Source organism: Scyliorhinus torazame, chromosome 13 (assembly GCF_047496885.1).
Source record: "Scyliorhinus torazame isolate Kashiwa2021f chromosome 13, sScyTor2.1, whole genome shotgun sequence".
Classification (NCBI taxonomy): Eukaryota; Metazoa; Chordata; class Chondrichthyes; order Carcharhiniformes; family Scyliorhinidae; genus Scyliorhinus; species Scyliorhinus torazame.
In genome coordinates, this window is record NC_092719.1 from 95,394,680 (window position 1) to 95,410,784 (window position 16,105).

The 16,105-nt window shown below is 46.7% G+C and overlaps 1 protein-coding gene across 5 annotated transcripts in view; it reads right to left on the reverse strand.

Annotated features, from left to right (window-relative positions):
- The window catches only part of nr2c2 (nuclear receptor subfamily 2, group C, member 2), a 618,321-nt gene that overhangs the window by 56,540 nt on the left and 545,676 nt on the right, over positions 1-16,105 (reverse strand). For all 5 annotated transcript variants that reach the window (XM_072471978.1, XM_072471981.1, XM_072471979.1 and 2 more), the window contains one exon: positions 12,879-13,000. In XM_072471978.1, the coding sequence (XP_072328079.1) occupies positions 12,879-13,000 (122 nt within the window). The remainder of the gene's footprint in view (positions 1-12,878; positions 13,001-16,105) is intronic.

Below are 16,105 nucleotides of genomic sequence, written 5' to 3' on the forward strand. Positions count from 1 at the left end.
GATGTTTCATGCAGTTTCTTAACCTCTTTGCGGGTATGATCCACGAGGTGAGTGATGTTCTCCGAACTATCGGGGATGTAGGTGCAACATTCTGAACCGATCACGGCACAAGTCCCACCTTTGTTTGCAAGGAGGTAATCAAGGGCCATTCGGTTTTGTCGGGCTACAGTTCTTATTGCCACCATTTCATTATTTATCTCAGTCAATGCTTCAGTGGTGTCGTTTGCTACCTCCTCCAGGATTTTTGCTATCTTCCTTATTTCCTTCATTGCAAGAGCTACCCCGATAGGGGGAAGCAGGATCCCAAAGTTTTGGTTATTTCTCTCTTTTGTCACTTCATCATTTGGCAATGGTTGCCTAAATTGGCGAGGTGGTGTATAAAGGGGACTACATACCCCAGATAACAGGATCCTGGCAGCCAGGGATATGCCTTGTGGCCACAAATAAAGTACGTCCCATTGTTTGTCCACATCAAACCCTTCAGCAATTAAAGAGTACTTGAAGGTACCTGTCCCATTTGCGTATGGGACGTCCAGTGTACACCCATAAAACTGAGGAGACGTATATACGGGACAGACCTCGGATATGTTGACCACCACAAATCTGTGCTCGCACTGACTCGCACCTACAAATATCCCTTTAACCACATTCCTTACTAAACATATTATTCCCAGTGTTCTTCCCATGTTGGTGGTATTAGTTTTTTAAAAATATATATATTTTATTGAAGTTTTTCAAACAAAGATTTTCCGTTTTTACAACTTAATAAAGGAATATACATTAAACGTTATTTAAATAATATATTAAACTAACAACAGATGGAAAAAGAAATAAACAAAAAGCAAATATCAACAACGAACTAAGAAAAAACAAGAACACGAAATAATCCCCCCCCCGCCGCCCCCCCCGGGTTGCTGCTGCTGTCTTTTCTGTTTTTCCATTATCGTTCCGCGAGATAGTCAAGGAACGGTTGCCACCGCCTGGTGAACCCCTGAGCCGATCCTCTTAACGCATATTTTAATCGTTCCAGTCTTATGAACCCTGCCATGTCGTTTATCCAGGCCTCCACGCCCGGGGGCTTCGCTTCTTTCCACATAAGTAGAATCCTTCGCCGGGCTACTAGGGACGTAAAGGCCAAAACGTCGGCCTCTTTCGTCTCCTGCAGTCCCGGCTCTTCTGCAACCCCAAATATAGCCAACCCCCAGCTTGATTTGACCCGGACCCCCACCACCTTTGAGATCACTCTTGCCACACCCTCCCAGAACTCATGCAGTGCCGGACACGACCAGAACATGTGAGTGTGGTTCGCCGAGCTTCCCGAGCACCTCCCACACCTGTCCTCCACCCCAAAAAACCTGCTCAGTCTTGCTCCCGTCATATGCGCTCTGTGTAGAACCTTAAATTGAATCAGGCTAAGCCTGGCACACGAGGACGAGGAATTTACCCTACTTAGGGCATCTGCCCACAGCCCCTCCTCAATCTCTTCCCCCAGCTCCCCTTCCCATTTTCCCTTCAGCTCCTCTACCATCGCCTCCCCCTCGTCTCTCATCTCCCTGTATATTTCGGACACTTTACCTTCTCCAACCCATGCCCCCGAAATCACTCTATCCTGGACCCCTTGCGTCGGGAGTCGCGGAAATTCCCTCACCTGTTGCCTCGTAAATGCCCTCACTTGCATGTATCGGAAAGCATTCCCTGTGGCAACTTATATTTTTCTTCCAATGCTCCCAAACTCGCAAACGTCCCGTCCACAAACAGGTCCTTCAGCTTCCTAATTCCTGCTCGCTGCCAACATTGAAATCCCCCATCTATCCTCCCCGGGACGAACCTGTGGTTATTCCTTATCGGGGACCACACCGAGGCACTCGTCACTCCCCTATGTCGTCTCCACTGCCCCCAGACGTGGGAGAAAAAGGAAAACTCTTTACCCATCGGTCTGGTGAATCTCCACGGATCTACTTCCCCCATTTGCTCCATGAACCCCTTAAGCACCTTGGCCGCTGCTGGCCTTCTCCCGGTCCTGGATCTGGACCGGTCCAGCCTGGGTCAAGCACTGTGTTAAAGTCCCGCCCCCCATTAACAAGTTTCCCACCTCCAGGTCCGGGATACGTCCCAGCATTTGCTTCATGAATCCCGCGTCATCCCAGTTCGGGGCATACACGTTCACCAGCACAACCGCCTCACCCTGCAATCTGCCACTCACCATCACATACCTGCCCCCACTATCCACCACGATGGTCTTAGCTTCGAACGATACACGTTTCCCACCAGTATTGCCACCCCTCTGTTTTTCGCGTCCAACCCTGAGTGGAATACCTGTCCCACCCATCCTTTCCTTAGTCTAACCTGATCCGCCAACTTCAGGTGCGTCTCCTGGAGCATAACTACGTCCGCCCTCTTTAAGTGCGCAAACACCCTTGCCCTCTTAATCGGCCCATTTAAACCTCTCACATTCCACGTAATCAGCCGGGTTGGGGGGCCATTTACCCCCCCCGCCCCACCTCGTCGACTAGCCATCCCCTTTTTTAAACCATCTCCACACCCAGGTCTCACGCACCCGTCTGCCCCCCAGACGGTGCCCTCCCGTCCCGACCACCTCATCTCGTATCAGCTCCCCTTTACTCTCAGCAGCAGCAACCCAGTTAATCCCCCCCCCTCCCCCCCCCAGATCCCCCTCTAGCTTGATTACTCCCCCCATATTGCTTCCAGAAGTCAGCTAACTATGGCTGACCTCGGCTTTCCCCGTTCATCTTTTGACCTCCCTGCGTGTGAGGCTCCCTGCCTTCCTGCGCCCTTTTTCCCGCCATAGTTTCCATAGCACGGGAAAATACCCGCGCCTTCCTCTCGGCCCCGCCCCTAATGGCGCAGTTCCCTCATTCCCCTTCCCTGTCCCCTTTTCCACCGGCGCCCACATTTCTTCATGTCCCCCACATCGGGGGGAGAAAAATTCCCCGTCCAACATTATTATACATTAGTCCTCCCCTCTCCCCACTTTACATTTCTGTGCCACCACCTCGCTACCCCTCTCTGGGCAATTTCTCAAGTCTAGTCCAATTTCTCTTCCTGAATAAATGTCCATGCCTCCTCCGCCGTCTCGAAGTAGTGGTGTTTGCCCTGATGTGTGACCCATAATCTCGCCGGCTGCAGCATCCCAAATTTGACTTTCTTCCTATGGAGCACCGCCTTGGCCCGGTTGAAACTCGCCCTCCTTCTCGCCACCTCCGCACTCCAGTCTTGATACACGCGTATCACCGCGTTCTCCCACTTGCTACTCCGTGTCTTCTTAGCCCAGCTCAGGACCATCTCCCTGTCCCTGTAGCGATGGAACTTCACCACTATTGTTCTTGGTGTTTCCCCTGCCTTCTCTCGTGAGAAGACCTTACAATGTATCAGTCAAGGTTCAGGAGAAGGACCTTGGAACGTGACCCCTACGGACGGATGTTCGGCCTACGTACAACGATGCAATCGGACCATACTCATCAGTGGAGTGACTAAGGGCAACCTACCCTGTCATCAGGTCCACTGTAAATGGGACTATAGCTGCAGAAACAAAAAAAAGACTTTACCCTTGGGATGCGTTGACTGCGGGGAAAAAAGGGAATTACATGTAAAGACGGGTCCTGTACGCTCCCTCCACTTCCAGGGGGCCCGTTGGGGCCTCAGCTCCCATTAGTGTATGGAGCATCGTACTCACATACGCCTCAGCATCAGCTCCCTCAGTTCCTTCGGGGAGACCTAAAATCCGTAGGTTTTTCCTCCTCGAGCTGTTCTCCAGGGCTTCCAGCCTTTCTATGCACCTCTTGTGTAGTGCCTCGTGCGTCTCCGTTTTTACCACCAGACCCTGTATCTCGTCTTCGTTCTCAGCTGCCTTTGCCTTCACTCCACAGAGCTCCATCGCCTGGACCTTTTGTGTTTCCTTTAGTCCCTCGATTGCCAGTAACATCGGCGCCAGCACCTCTTTCTTGAGCTCCTCCACACATCGTCGGAGGAACTCCTGGGCCCCATACCATCTGGGCTCCCTCGGCCGCCATCTTGCTTCTCCCTTCTCTTCTCTGCCGCTGCTCCAAAGGATCCTCCGCAATCTGGCCACTACTGTCGCTCCTTTCCATCCACACCCGGGGGGACTCCTTCCTTTGTCACCTCACACTGGGTTTCGCCTCAAAAAATTTCCGTTGGGGCTCCCGATAAGAGCCCAAAAGTCAGTTGAAACGGGAGGTGCCGAAACGTGCGGCTTTGCTGGTCATCGCCGCAACCGGAAGTCGTTGGTGGTATTAGTGAGGGTAAGAAACGGAGGCTGGTGGGATTTGTTATAACTTGGTTGGTACCACATCTCAAAGGTGTTCATTGGATAGCCCCCCTCTTTCCAAGGTCTTGGGGATATGGGGAGAAACGATAAACTAGAAGCTGCCCCGTCTGGGTGTCTTACCATAGATGCAATTCTTATAGTCCTGGGGGATTGACGAGTACCATTCTGGTAAATATACCATTCTACTGTTTCTGACAGGTTAAGCGGAACAGGTCTGAGGGGGATCCCTCCCTTAGCATGGGTCGGGATATGTGTACATACCCAGCAACCAGAAACATTCATGTCCTTTGCGTACACATATGACATATACAGATACGTCTTTACATGTAATTCCCTTTTTTCCCCGCAGTCAACGCATCCCAAGGGTAAAGTCTTTTTTTTGTTTCTGCAGCTATAGTCCCATTTACAGTGGACCTGATGACAGGGTAGGTTGCCCTTAGTCACTCCACTGATGAGTATGGTCCGATTGCATCGTTGTACGTAGGCCGAACATCCGTCCGTAGGGGTCACGTTCCAAGGTCCTTCTCCTGAACCTTGACTGATACATTGTAAGGTATCTCCTCGACAGAGTCTTCCCTTGGGGCCACAGGTTCTTCGCTTGGCCTCTCATCACGTTTCCAAAAGTCCCAGCAGGGTTACGATAATAAGCGCGACCGTCATCCTTTAAATGATGCTGAAGTTATTACCTAGGGCTCGAAACAGAGGGTTATTCTCTATTGCATTTTCACAACCTTACAGTGGTGGATGTGGATCCAGGCATTTCTGCCTTCCACTTTTACAGCAGTGGGAGTAGTGAGTAGGACCTGGTGTGGTCCTTCCCATCGGGGTTCTAATCCTTTCCTAACCCAATTACGAATCAGAACATACTCCCCCGGATTAATAGTGACAGAACTGGATGAGGGAGGTATCTCCTCATAAGCAGCTCGTACCCGTGAATGGAGGCCTTTTAGTACTTTAGTCAAGGCTATCACATAGTTGGCCATTTCAGTGGTCATATGATGAAACTGTACTTCCTTATGTTTCCCTTGATCCGAAGGAGTACGCAAGGGTCTTCCGTATAAAATTTCGGCGGGACTCAGTCGTGTCTTTCCAGCTGGGGTTGCACGTATTTGGAAGAGGGCAATAGCCAATAATTTGAGGCAAGTGGCTCCAGTCTCTACCTGTAGTTTTGCCAGTTTCGTTTTTAATGTCTGATTAGCCCTTTCTACCATTCCCGCTGCTTGGGGTCGGTATGCGCAGTGTAATTGTTGTTTTATTCCCAGCTGAGTACAAAATTCCTCATTGACCTGTCGAACAAAAGGAGGTCCATTATCAGAGCTTAATCGATATGGAATCCCAAATCTAGGAACAATTTCTCTCATTAAAACTTTTACTACCGTGGAAGCTTTGTTATCTGCAGTGGGGTAAGCTTCTATCCATTTGCTAAATACAGTTTGCCCTGCCGGGGTGACCCACAATTTGTTTACAGGATCATAACAACATCCCAATTCTTCCCATAGTCTTTTTACACAGGCAGGAGCGTCCTCCTGTAACTGAATGACGTCAGTGATGGTCGGCATTGGCTTTTCAGAGGGAGACTGACCCTTAGAGCTTTTAGTCTGGCTCACCATTTTTGGTACCACCATGTCTTTTAAGCGAGAAGCCTCTTTGGCTTGGTGGTCCGCCTGCCGATTACCCGCGTCCACCAGTGTTTTGCCTGTCGCATGGGCAGCGCACTTTATTACGGCTATTTGTTTAGGGAGCATTAAAGCCTGTAGTAATTGTGTAACTAACTGTTTGTGGAATATCTGAGTGCCTGCAGATGTAAGAAATCCCCTGTTCTTCCATAATTGACCAAAGTCGTGTGTGACTCCTAATGCGTATCTGGAGTCTGTGTAAATGTTTATTTTCTTATTCTCTTCTAACACACACGCTCGAATAAGTGCAAATAGCTCGGCTTGTGGGGTGGAGAACGGTGTTTCAAATGCTGCTGCTTCCAGGGTTTCTCCCTGCTGATTAACTATAGCGTACCCTGATAATCTATCCCCCCTTTCGCCGACGGAAGCACTGCCGTCGGTGAAAACAGTTAAGTCTACATCGGGCAGGGGAGTGTCAGAGAGATCATCGCGCACGGAGGCTTCCTCCCTGAGGAGCGGCAGGCAATCGTGGCCCGGCTGTGAGCATTCCGAGGGTGGTTCAGAGAGAAAACTTGCTGGATTGATAGCGGTGCAGTGGTGAAATTGGAGCTTGGGATTATTCAGGAGATAAATCTCGTATTTGTTCTGCCGAGCCATGGTTAAATGTTGGGTTTGGAGCTGTCCGATCAGTGCCGTGACAGAGTGGGAACTGTAAACCACAATGTCCTGCTGGAGGGTAAGGTTAGCCGCCGACTGGAGGCTGTTGTAAATAGAAGCAAGGATCTGAGTGCAGGCGGGGTAACCACGAACTGTCAACTTAAGAGAACTGTCATTATTCTGAATATTGCTTTATTAATTTAAAGAAATTAACATATCTTGTTAGTTGTGCTTTCTTTAATAGAATTGACGAATTCATCTACAGAAAACCTGTATGTTTAATAAGTTATTGTGTTTGATATTTTTAAATAAATGTTTAGAATTAGCCTGGAAATTAAAACTTCAAACAATGTGGAAGCTGTTTTTTTAAAAAAAAAAAACCCAAAACAACTCTGATTAAAAGCAAATCTATATTCCAAAAGAACAGATCGTTCAAAGACATTTGATAACGGGAATTTGGCAGCAATCCAACTTTTACTCCCAGTCCATTTGAGTGACAAATATTTTTGTTGTAAAAGTTTAGAGATGCGAATGGCATCATTCCAAGCTATACGCCTCTTTTTGTCTCTGCAAGAAAATTAACCCTTTCAACAAGCTTTTGTGTATAATCCAGAAGTTGTCAAAGTGCAGAATGTTGCACTTTCATTCCCAATAACTCTAAAGAAGTTAAAGATTTGGCATTACATATCCAAAAAGAAATCAAAAAACTTGATCCACCCCAATTTATCTCTTTCTGGGATAAAATTTGTGGGTGGCTTGGACACACTGGAATGTCCACAATAAGAATAATCTTATTCTCCTGTGTAGCTGTATTCATCATTTACATAACATACCAATGTGCTAAGTGCATAAAAAACTATTCGCTAAACGCAGGGGACCAACTATTAGAATGATTCAAACTAATCCAACTGTGCCCCCAATCGATGAATTTGAGCTGAAATACTATTACTGAAATGTTACTGATCAATCAACTGTTTGACTGTATTATTAACATATTGTATAATTTATTAATACTGAATCAGCAGTATCAAATTTGATTAATTTATTAATTATAATAATTATTTTGAAATGCCTGGTTGTTGGGCCCCGAGGGTTGGCAGGGTTGTATGCTATATTGGGAACTTGCCGAACGGGGAACTGACACTGATAATCGTCTGGGCAATCAGGGAAATCCACCTCTGGTGCCCCCTCTTTTCCCGGGACTAACTCATGATTCATCTGTGGGAATTGGTTAGCACGGGTTTTAGAACGAGTGCGAGTCGCTGGATCTCCTTGCGACGGTGGAGGTGGTGGTAGTGGCGGTGTAACGGTCGGTCGTCCCCTGTAACTGAATGACGTCAGTGATGGTCGGCATTGGCTTTTCAGAGGAAGACTGACCCTTAGAGAGGTAGCGGGACAATATGCCCGCATCCTCCACCTTACATTCAAGCCCTTTATCCACCGCTCCCACCGCCAGAGGACGCTCCTGCCTGTGTAAAAAGACTATGGGAAGAATTGGGATGTTGTTATGATCCTGTAAACAAATTGTGGGCAGGGCAAACTTGTATGCCCGATGCATTAGCAGCCTGGGTCACCGAATGTGTTCACTTTGCAACTCATTGTGGTGCGCGAGCTACGGGTGATATATTGCTCAAGACTTGGTGGCATCCAAGACTGCAGGACGTAGCGCAAAACAGTAGCAGTTGTTGCCTAGTATGTCAGCAGTATAATCCTGGAAAAGCAGTACCCTGTGAAATGGGTAAAACCCCGTTACCGGAAGGTCCCTTTGAGACACTCCAGATGGATTACATTGAGTTGGAAAGATGCCAATGTTATAAACATGTATTGGTTATTGTTGATGTATTTAGCAAATGGATAGAAGCTTACCCCACTGTAGATAACAAAGCTTCCACGGTAGTAAAAGTTTTAATGCGAGAAATTGTTCCTAGATTTGGGATTCCATATCGATTAAGCTCTGATAATGACCTCCTTTTGTTCGATGGATCAATGAGGAATTTTGTACTCAGCTGGGAATAAAACAACAATTACACTGCGCATATCGACCCCAAGCAGCGGGAATGGTAGAAAGGGCTAATCAGACATTAAAAACGAAACTGGCAAAACTACAGGCAGAGACTGGAGCCACTTGCCTCAAATTATTGGCTATTGCCCTCTTCCAAATATGTGCAACCCCAGCTGGAAAGACACGACTGAGTCCCGCCGAAATTTTATACGGAAGACCCTTGCATACTCCTTCGGATCAAGGGAAACATAAGGAAGTACAGTTTCATCATATGACCACTGAAATGGCCAACTATGTGATAGCCTTGACTAAAGTACTAAAAGGCCTCCATTCACGGGTACGAGCTGCTTATGAGGAGATACCTCCCTCGTCCAGTTCTGTCACTATTAATCCGGGGGAGTATGTTCTGATTCGTAATTGGGTTAGGAAAGGATTCGAACCCCGATGGGAAGGACCACACCAGGTCCTACTCACTACTACCACTGCTGTAAAAGTGGAAGGCAGAAATGCCTGGATCCACATCCACCACTGTAAGGTTGTGAAAATGCAATAGAGAATAACCCTCTGTTTCGAGCCCTAGGTAATAACTTCGGCATCATTTAAAGGATGAAGGCCCGCTTATTATCGTAACACTGCTGGGACTTTTGGAAACGTGATGAGAGGCCAAGCGAAGAACCTGTGGCCCCAAGGGAAGACGGACTCATCACCTCTGTCGAGGAGACACCTTACAATGTACCAGTCAAGGCTCAGGAGAAGGACCTTGGAACGTGACCCCTGCGGACGGATGTTCAGCCTACGTACAACGATGCAATCAGACCATACTCATCAGTGGAGTGACTAAGGGCAACCTACCCTGTCATCAGGTCAACTGTAAATGGGACTATAGCTGCAGAAACAAAAAAAATACTTTACCCTTGCTATGCGTTGATCAAGGGAGGGTAAGGCTGCGGGAAAAAAGGGAACTACATGTAAACACGTATCTATATATGTCATATGTGTACGAAAAGGACATGAATGTTTCTGGTTGCTGGGTATGTACACATATCCCGACCCATGCTAAGGGAGGGATCCCCCTCAGACCTGTTCCGCTTAACCTGTCAGAAACAGTAGAATGGTATATTTACCAGAATGGTACTCGTCAATCCCCCAGGACTATAAGAATTGCATCTATGGTAAGACACCCAGACGGGGCAGCTTCTAGTTTATCGTTTCTCCCCATATCCCCAAGACCTTGGAAAGAGGGGGGCTATCCAATGAACACCTTTGAGATGTGGTACCATGATCGGTTCGTCCCTTATATTGCGAATTTTCAGGGTCATCCTCATCGTCTCCCTCGGTCAAGGCAAGGCCGGCCATTTGACCGTACGGTCCTGTATTTAGAAATGGGGGTTTTTACAGACTTAGGTCTTTTTCTATGGTGGGCACATTCCTTTCTCAAAACCTCCGCAGTCTTAACAATTCCCCCTTCTGTTAATTCAATACCCAATTTTAAAGCATTAGCCTGCCAACTAGCCAATAAGGGTATCTTTTAATTTTTGGCAGTACTCCCACCGTAACTCAATCAATTTCTTAGCCGTGGAGCTACGGTTATGTTGCCAAATAATCTGCTGTACCTCCATAACTGTAGGCAAATCTTTTGATCCTCCTAGGGGCCATTTCGCCCCTGGCGAAAAGAGGGTCGGTTCAAGGGTTCTTTAGGTGGTGGTAACCGTTCTTAGACTTTCTGGCAGAACGATAGACATTGGTCAATGGCAGCAGCAGCTCGGGGGGGGGGGGGGTTTACTTTATTTTTGTTTATGTTATTTACACTGGAGGGTCTGAGGCGGTGTATACACCTGTTGTGTTAAGTAGGGGTGTTAATGTTAATTTATTATTTATGTACAGGAGGGGAGGGGTTTGGGAGGTTGCTTTTTTTTTAAGATTGTGTTTTGTACTTAACCCTGTTGGGTTCTTTTTTCTTTCTCATTTTGTTATTGATATTTTATGAAAACCTTTAATAAAAATAATTTTTTAAAAAAGGAAATGTAAAGGTCGACGCACTGGCTAAAGCAGGTTCCAGGCACGGATATTTTTGGACACCCCCCAAAAGCGCACCAGTGAATGCAGTTCAGGTCTCGCAGACTAAGATCGAGGATCTAGTGCAGGCCCAGAAGCAGGACAGCAATCTCAGGGAGATTTTAAAAGGAAACTATCCAGCACCCTACGAGAGGTTTAAAGATATGCAGGTTAGGTGAATTGGCCATGCTAAATTGCCCTCGGTGTCCAAAACGATGGGGTGGGGTTACTGGGTTATGTAGGTCGGGTGGAGATGTGGACTTGGGTAGGGTGCTCTTGCCTGGCTCACCTCAGGATCAGTTTCTTGTCCAAGAACCGGTGCGGGCGCACAACCATCACCCTTGGCTGCTCATTCCCCTGCAGCTTCCTCAGCAGCGCCCTGTGCGCCCGGTCCACTTCCAAGGGCCGTACAAATGCCCCCTCTCCCAGCAGCTTCTTGAACATTCGAGCAACATACATGCCCTCCGGCAGTCCCACAATCCTCAAATTCTGCATGCGAGACCGCTTCTCCAGGTCCTCCACTTTCTCCTGCAGCCGCCTCTGTTGATCATGCATCAAACTCACCTTCGCTGCCATCGAGGCAAGCTGCTCCTCATGCTCCTCCACCTTCTCGATCGCCTGGTTCTGGGCCTCCAGCCTCGTCTCCATGCAGTCGATCCCCACCTTTATCGGGTCCACCACCCTAGCCAGGTAGTCAAAATTCTCCTTCCTCTGCTGGGTGAACTTCTCGTGAAGGATGCCACCAGTTGCTCCGTCAACCACTGAGTGGGTAGGGCCGATCCTTGACCCCCCACCAGCTTCTCCTGTGTCGCAGGCACCACTCCAGCTATCTCCAACTGCTCCTTTCTTTTTCGGCCACTTCTGGTCCACAACTCCATCCACCGGTGGGACACTCTCTCCTACCACCCCATCTGCACGTTTTTAATCAAAAAGTCCACCCGTTTGCCAGTGAAAAGGTCCGCAAATTCCACCACGAGCAGGAGCCACCAAATGTGCGACCACTCACACCATGGCCGCCACCGGAAGTCCGCCCCAAGTGTTTTTTTTAATGTGATGAGGGTTTCTGTTTCTACCACCTTTCAATAGCGAGTTTCAGAATCCCATCTTCCTGTGTAAAGATCTTTCTCCTGCACTTCCCTCTAATTACTTTAAATATATCCCTCTGGTTATTGACGTCTCTGTGGAGTAACCTTCCTATTCACTCTACCTAAATGCCTCATAATTTTACACACTTCAATTAAATTTCTACTCAGCTTTTTCTGTTTCAAAGACAACAAACCAGCGTGTCAATCTTTACCGGTCAATAACATTTTCCATTCCTGGAAACATCCATGTGACTCCGCTATACCTGTTCCGGAGTGATCATATCCTTTGTGTAATGTAATGATCAAACCTGCATACAACATTCTAGCTGAATGATCACTGAAGTTATTTTTAGTTGTAGCAGAACATTTTTACATTCTACTTTTACATTCTATGCATCGGTTAATAAGGGAAAGTATCCGTGTGCTTGTTCACAAATCTATCGATCTGTGGAATTTGTTGACATGCATTCAGCTCCCTCTGTTCCTCTACACTGTTCAGCATTTATTGTGTATCCCTTACTTTACTGCATCTCCCAAAATATATTACCTCACACCTATCTGGTCTAAATCCTATTTTCCACTTTTCTGCCCAACTAACAAGACCATCTATATCTAAAGGTTTCTTCCTCACTAAAGTCATATGACTAATTTTTGTATCATCTAGAACTTCTCAATCATGCCCCACACTTTAAGTCTAAATCACTGATATATACCACAAACCCCACTGGAAACAGCTTTCCAGTTACAAAGTCAACAATCAACCATTACCCATTACCTCCTGCCGCCGAACCTATTTTAGATTTGATTTTCCTTTGGGTTGTATGAGATTTTACTTTGCCAAATGCCTCGCTAAAATTCATGTCAACTACATCACTCACACTAACTCATCGACCTTTCTTCTGACTGCCTCAAAAGATTCAATCAACTTAGTCAGAAAGAACTTCCATTAACAAATCCATACTGACCGATATTGAATATTCAGTGCCTTTCCAAATGACGATTTGTACTGTCCCTCAGAACTTTTCCAACAATTTATTCACCATCAAAGTTAAGTTGACTAGTTTGCAATTACTCAGTCTATTATTTCCTCCCTTTTTAAGCAATGGTACAACAATAGCAGTACCTCCACGCCAGGATGTATGAATTTCAAGGCTTACCCGAGAGCTTGGAATGCTGGAATGGATCTCGCCCAGTGCATAGAGAGGAAAAGAAGTCTGGAGGCAGATTCGCAGATGTAATGTACATTTAGGTATTCGGGCATCGGGGTGGGCATGGTCAGCTGAAAAAGAAACCATATCAACAGGATGTTTTTCATTATAGCCCTGTAAAGTCACAACTACAAATCAGTGCTGTATTCTAATGTTGAAATAGTTTGACAGTGAAGAGGTAGAGATTTAGGTATAAATCTAGATACCAAACTTAAATAAAACCTAAGGGTTAACATGAGTTCTTGCTTGTAGAGACCACAGTGGTTCGCACTGTCACTTCACAGCGCCAGGGTCCCAGGTTCGATTCCCGGCTTGAGTCAGTGTGTGTGCGGAGTCTGCACGTTCTCCCAGTGTCTGCGTGGGTTTCCTCTCGGTGCTCCAGTTTCCTCCCACAAGTCCCAAAAGACGTGCTGTTAGGTAATTTGGACATTCTGAATTCTCCCTCATGTACCCGAACAGGCGGAGTGTGGTGACTAGGGGATTTTCACAGTAACTTCATTGCTGTGTTAATGTAAGTCTACTTGTGACAATAAAGATTATTATTGTTAGACAAGCCATTGCAATGGCAACAGATAAAACTCCCAAAGACTTGTAACTGTGGCAAGGATGCCTGCACACATAAAGTTGATTGATACCAGGCAACTGCCGCTCTTGTGATCATGAAAGAACACAGGACAATGGGAGTTTGGGAGGGCAACAGCTCAGGCGTCTACTTAATCTACTAACTGAGAGCTTGTAGATAAGAGGAGCTTGTAGATAAGAGGCGCCTACGCACTTGGCACATTATAATACTGGTAACTATACTAATGTATAATACATTACGTAATCCAAATTATTAATTGTGAATATACACATATAATTTTTGAACAGGTGTATTCTCTTGATTAGTGTATGTTAATTACTTCAGATAACACTCAAAGTATAATTGACCTGTATTTTCTGTGCTCACGGAGCTGGTAAGTCATCTGGTGATAGCGTAGCTCCCTTGCCATAGCTTCCAATAAAAGTTTAAACTGAACTTTTGGGTGGCACAGTAGCACAGTGGTTAGCATTGTTGCTTCACAGCTCCAGAGTCCCAGGTTCGATTCCCGCTTGGGTCACAGACTGTGTGGAGTCTGCACGTCCTCCCCGTGTCTGCATGGGTTTCCTCCGTATGCTCCGGTTTCCTCCCACAGTCCAAAGATGTGCAGGTTAGGTGGATTGGCCATGCTAAATTGCCCTTAGTCTTCAAAAAGGTTGGGTGGGGTTACGGGGATGGGGTAGAGGTGTGGGCTTAAGTAGCATGGCTTTCCAAGGGCCGGTGCAGACTCGATGGGCCGAATGGCCTCCTTCTAGACTGTACATTCTACGATTCTAAGTGTTGTCTGGTCAGTTGGAGAGTGAAGTACGCATACTTGAATAACTACCGGTGAAACTCCCACAACAGACAGTTATACATTATAGAGATTATTACTTACAATATCAGGCCCAATATGTCGATGCTGATGTTGATAGGGTGGCACGGCGGCACAGTGGTTAGTACTGCTGCAAAAGGAGGCCAGTCAGCCCATGAGTCATGTGCTTGCTCCTTGAAAGACTAGTCATGTTTATTATTAAATTCTGCTTATTTCCGTATCGCTGCAAGTTCCTCATTCTCATGTAACTGTTCAAAACTCTGTGAAAACTAATTAAAAAATCAGCTTCAACCACCTTTCCAGGTAGACTACTGCAGATCCTGACAATGAACATAGAACATACAGTGCAGAAGGAGGCCATTTGGCCCATCGAGTCTGCACCGACCCACTTAAGCCCTCACTTCCATCCTATCCCCGCAACCCAATAACCCCTTCTAACCTTTTTGGTCACTAAGGGCAATTTAACATGGCCAATCCACCTAACCAGCACATCTTTGGACTATGGAAGGAAACCGGAGCACCCGGAGGAAACCCACGCAGACACAGGGAGAACGTGCAGACTCCACACAGATCGTGACCCAGCGGGGAATCGAACCAGGGACCCTGGTGCTGTGAAGCCACAGTGCTATCTACTTGTGCTACCGTGCTGCCCTAAGTGAATGGTCTGAGTGAAAAATGTCTCCTAGTCTCCCATCCAGATCTTGTCCCATATAGCCTCTGGTTACTGACTCACTTGCCAGAGGGAACAGCTTTTACTTATTATATCAACATTTCTGCTCACCTTGAAAGTTTCTATTACGTCACCTCACAATCCTCCTGTTCCTAGATCAGTCCAAAATGTTTCAGCTTCAACTCATAACTTAGTAACATAGAAAACAGGAGCAGGAGTAAGCCATTTGACACTTCGAGCCTGCTCCGCCATTCAAAATGATCATGCCCAATCCTCCATCTCAACGTCATACTCTCCCCATACCCCTTGACATCTTTAGAGTCTAGAAATCTATCTGTTTCTGTCTTAAATATATTCAGTGACTTGGCCACCACAGCCTTCTACACTGGAGAATTCCATAGTTTCACCACCCTCAGGATGAAGAAATTTCTCATCACAGTCCTAAATGGCGTACCCTGAATCCTGACACTGTGACCCCTTTTTCTAGACCCCCTAGTTTAAATATATTCAGTGACTTGGCCACCACAGCCTTCTACATTGGAGAATTCCATAGTTTCACCACCCCCGGGATGAAGAAATTTCTCATCACAGTCCTAAATGGCCTACCCCGAATCCTGAGACTGTGACCCCTTTTTCTAGACCCCCCAGTCTGTCAAGCCCTGACACAATTTTATATGTTTCAATGAGATCCCCCCATTCTTCTAAGTTACAATGAATCCAGGCCCAGTTGACCCAATCCCTCCTCATACAACAGTCCTGCCATCCCAGGAATCAGTCTGGTGAAACTTCACTGCACTCCCTCTATGGCGAGTCTATCCTTTCTTAGATAAGGAGGCCAAAACTGCACACAATACTCCAGATGTGGTCACACCAAAACCCTGTACAGCTGCAGTAAGACATCCTTGTTCCTGTCCTCAAGTATTTTTGCAATGAAGGCCAACTTACATAAGAACATAAGAACTAGGAGCAGGAGTAGGCCATCTGGCCCCTGGAGCCTGCTCCGCCATTCAATGAGATCATGGCTGATCTTTTTTGGACTCAGCTCTGCCTTCTGCCATACATCTGCCTTCCTAACGGCTTGCTGTGCCTGCATGTTTTATTTCAGTGACTGG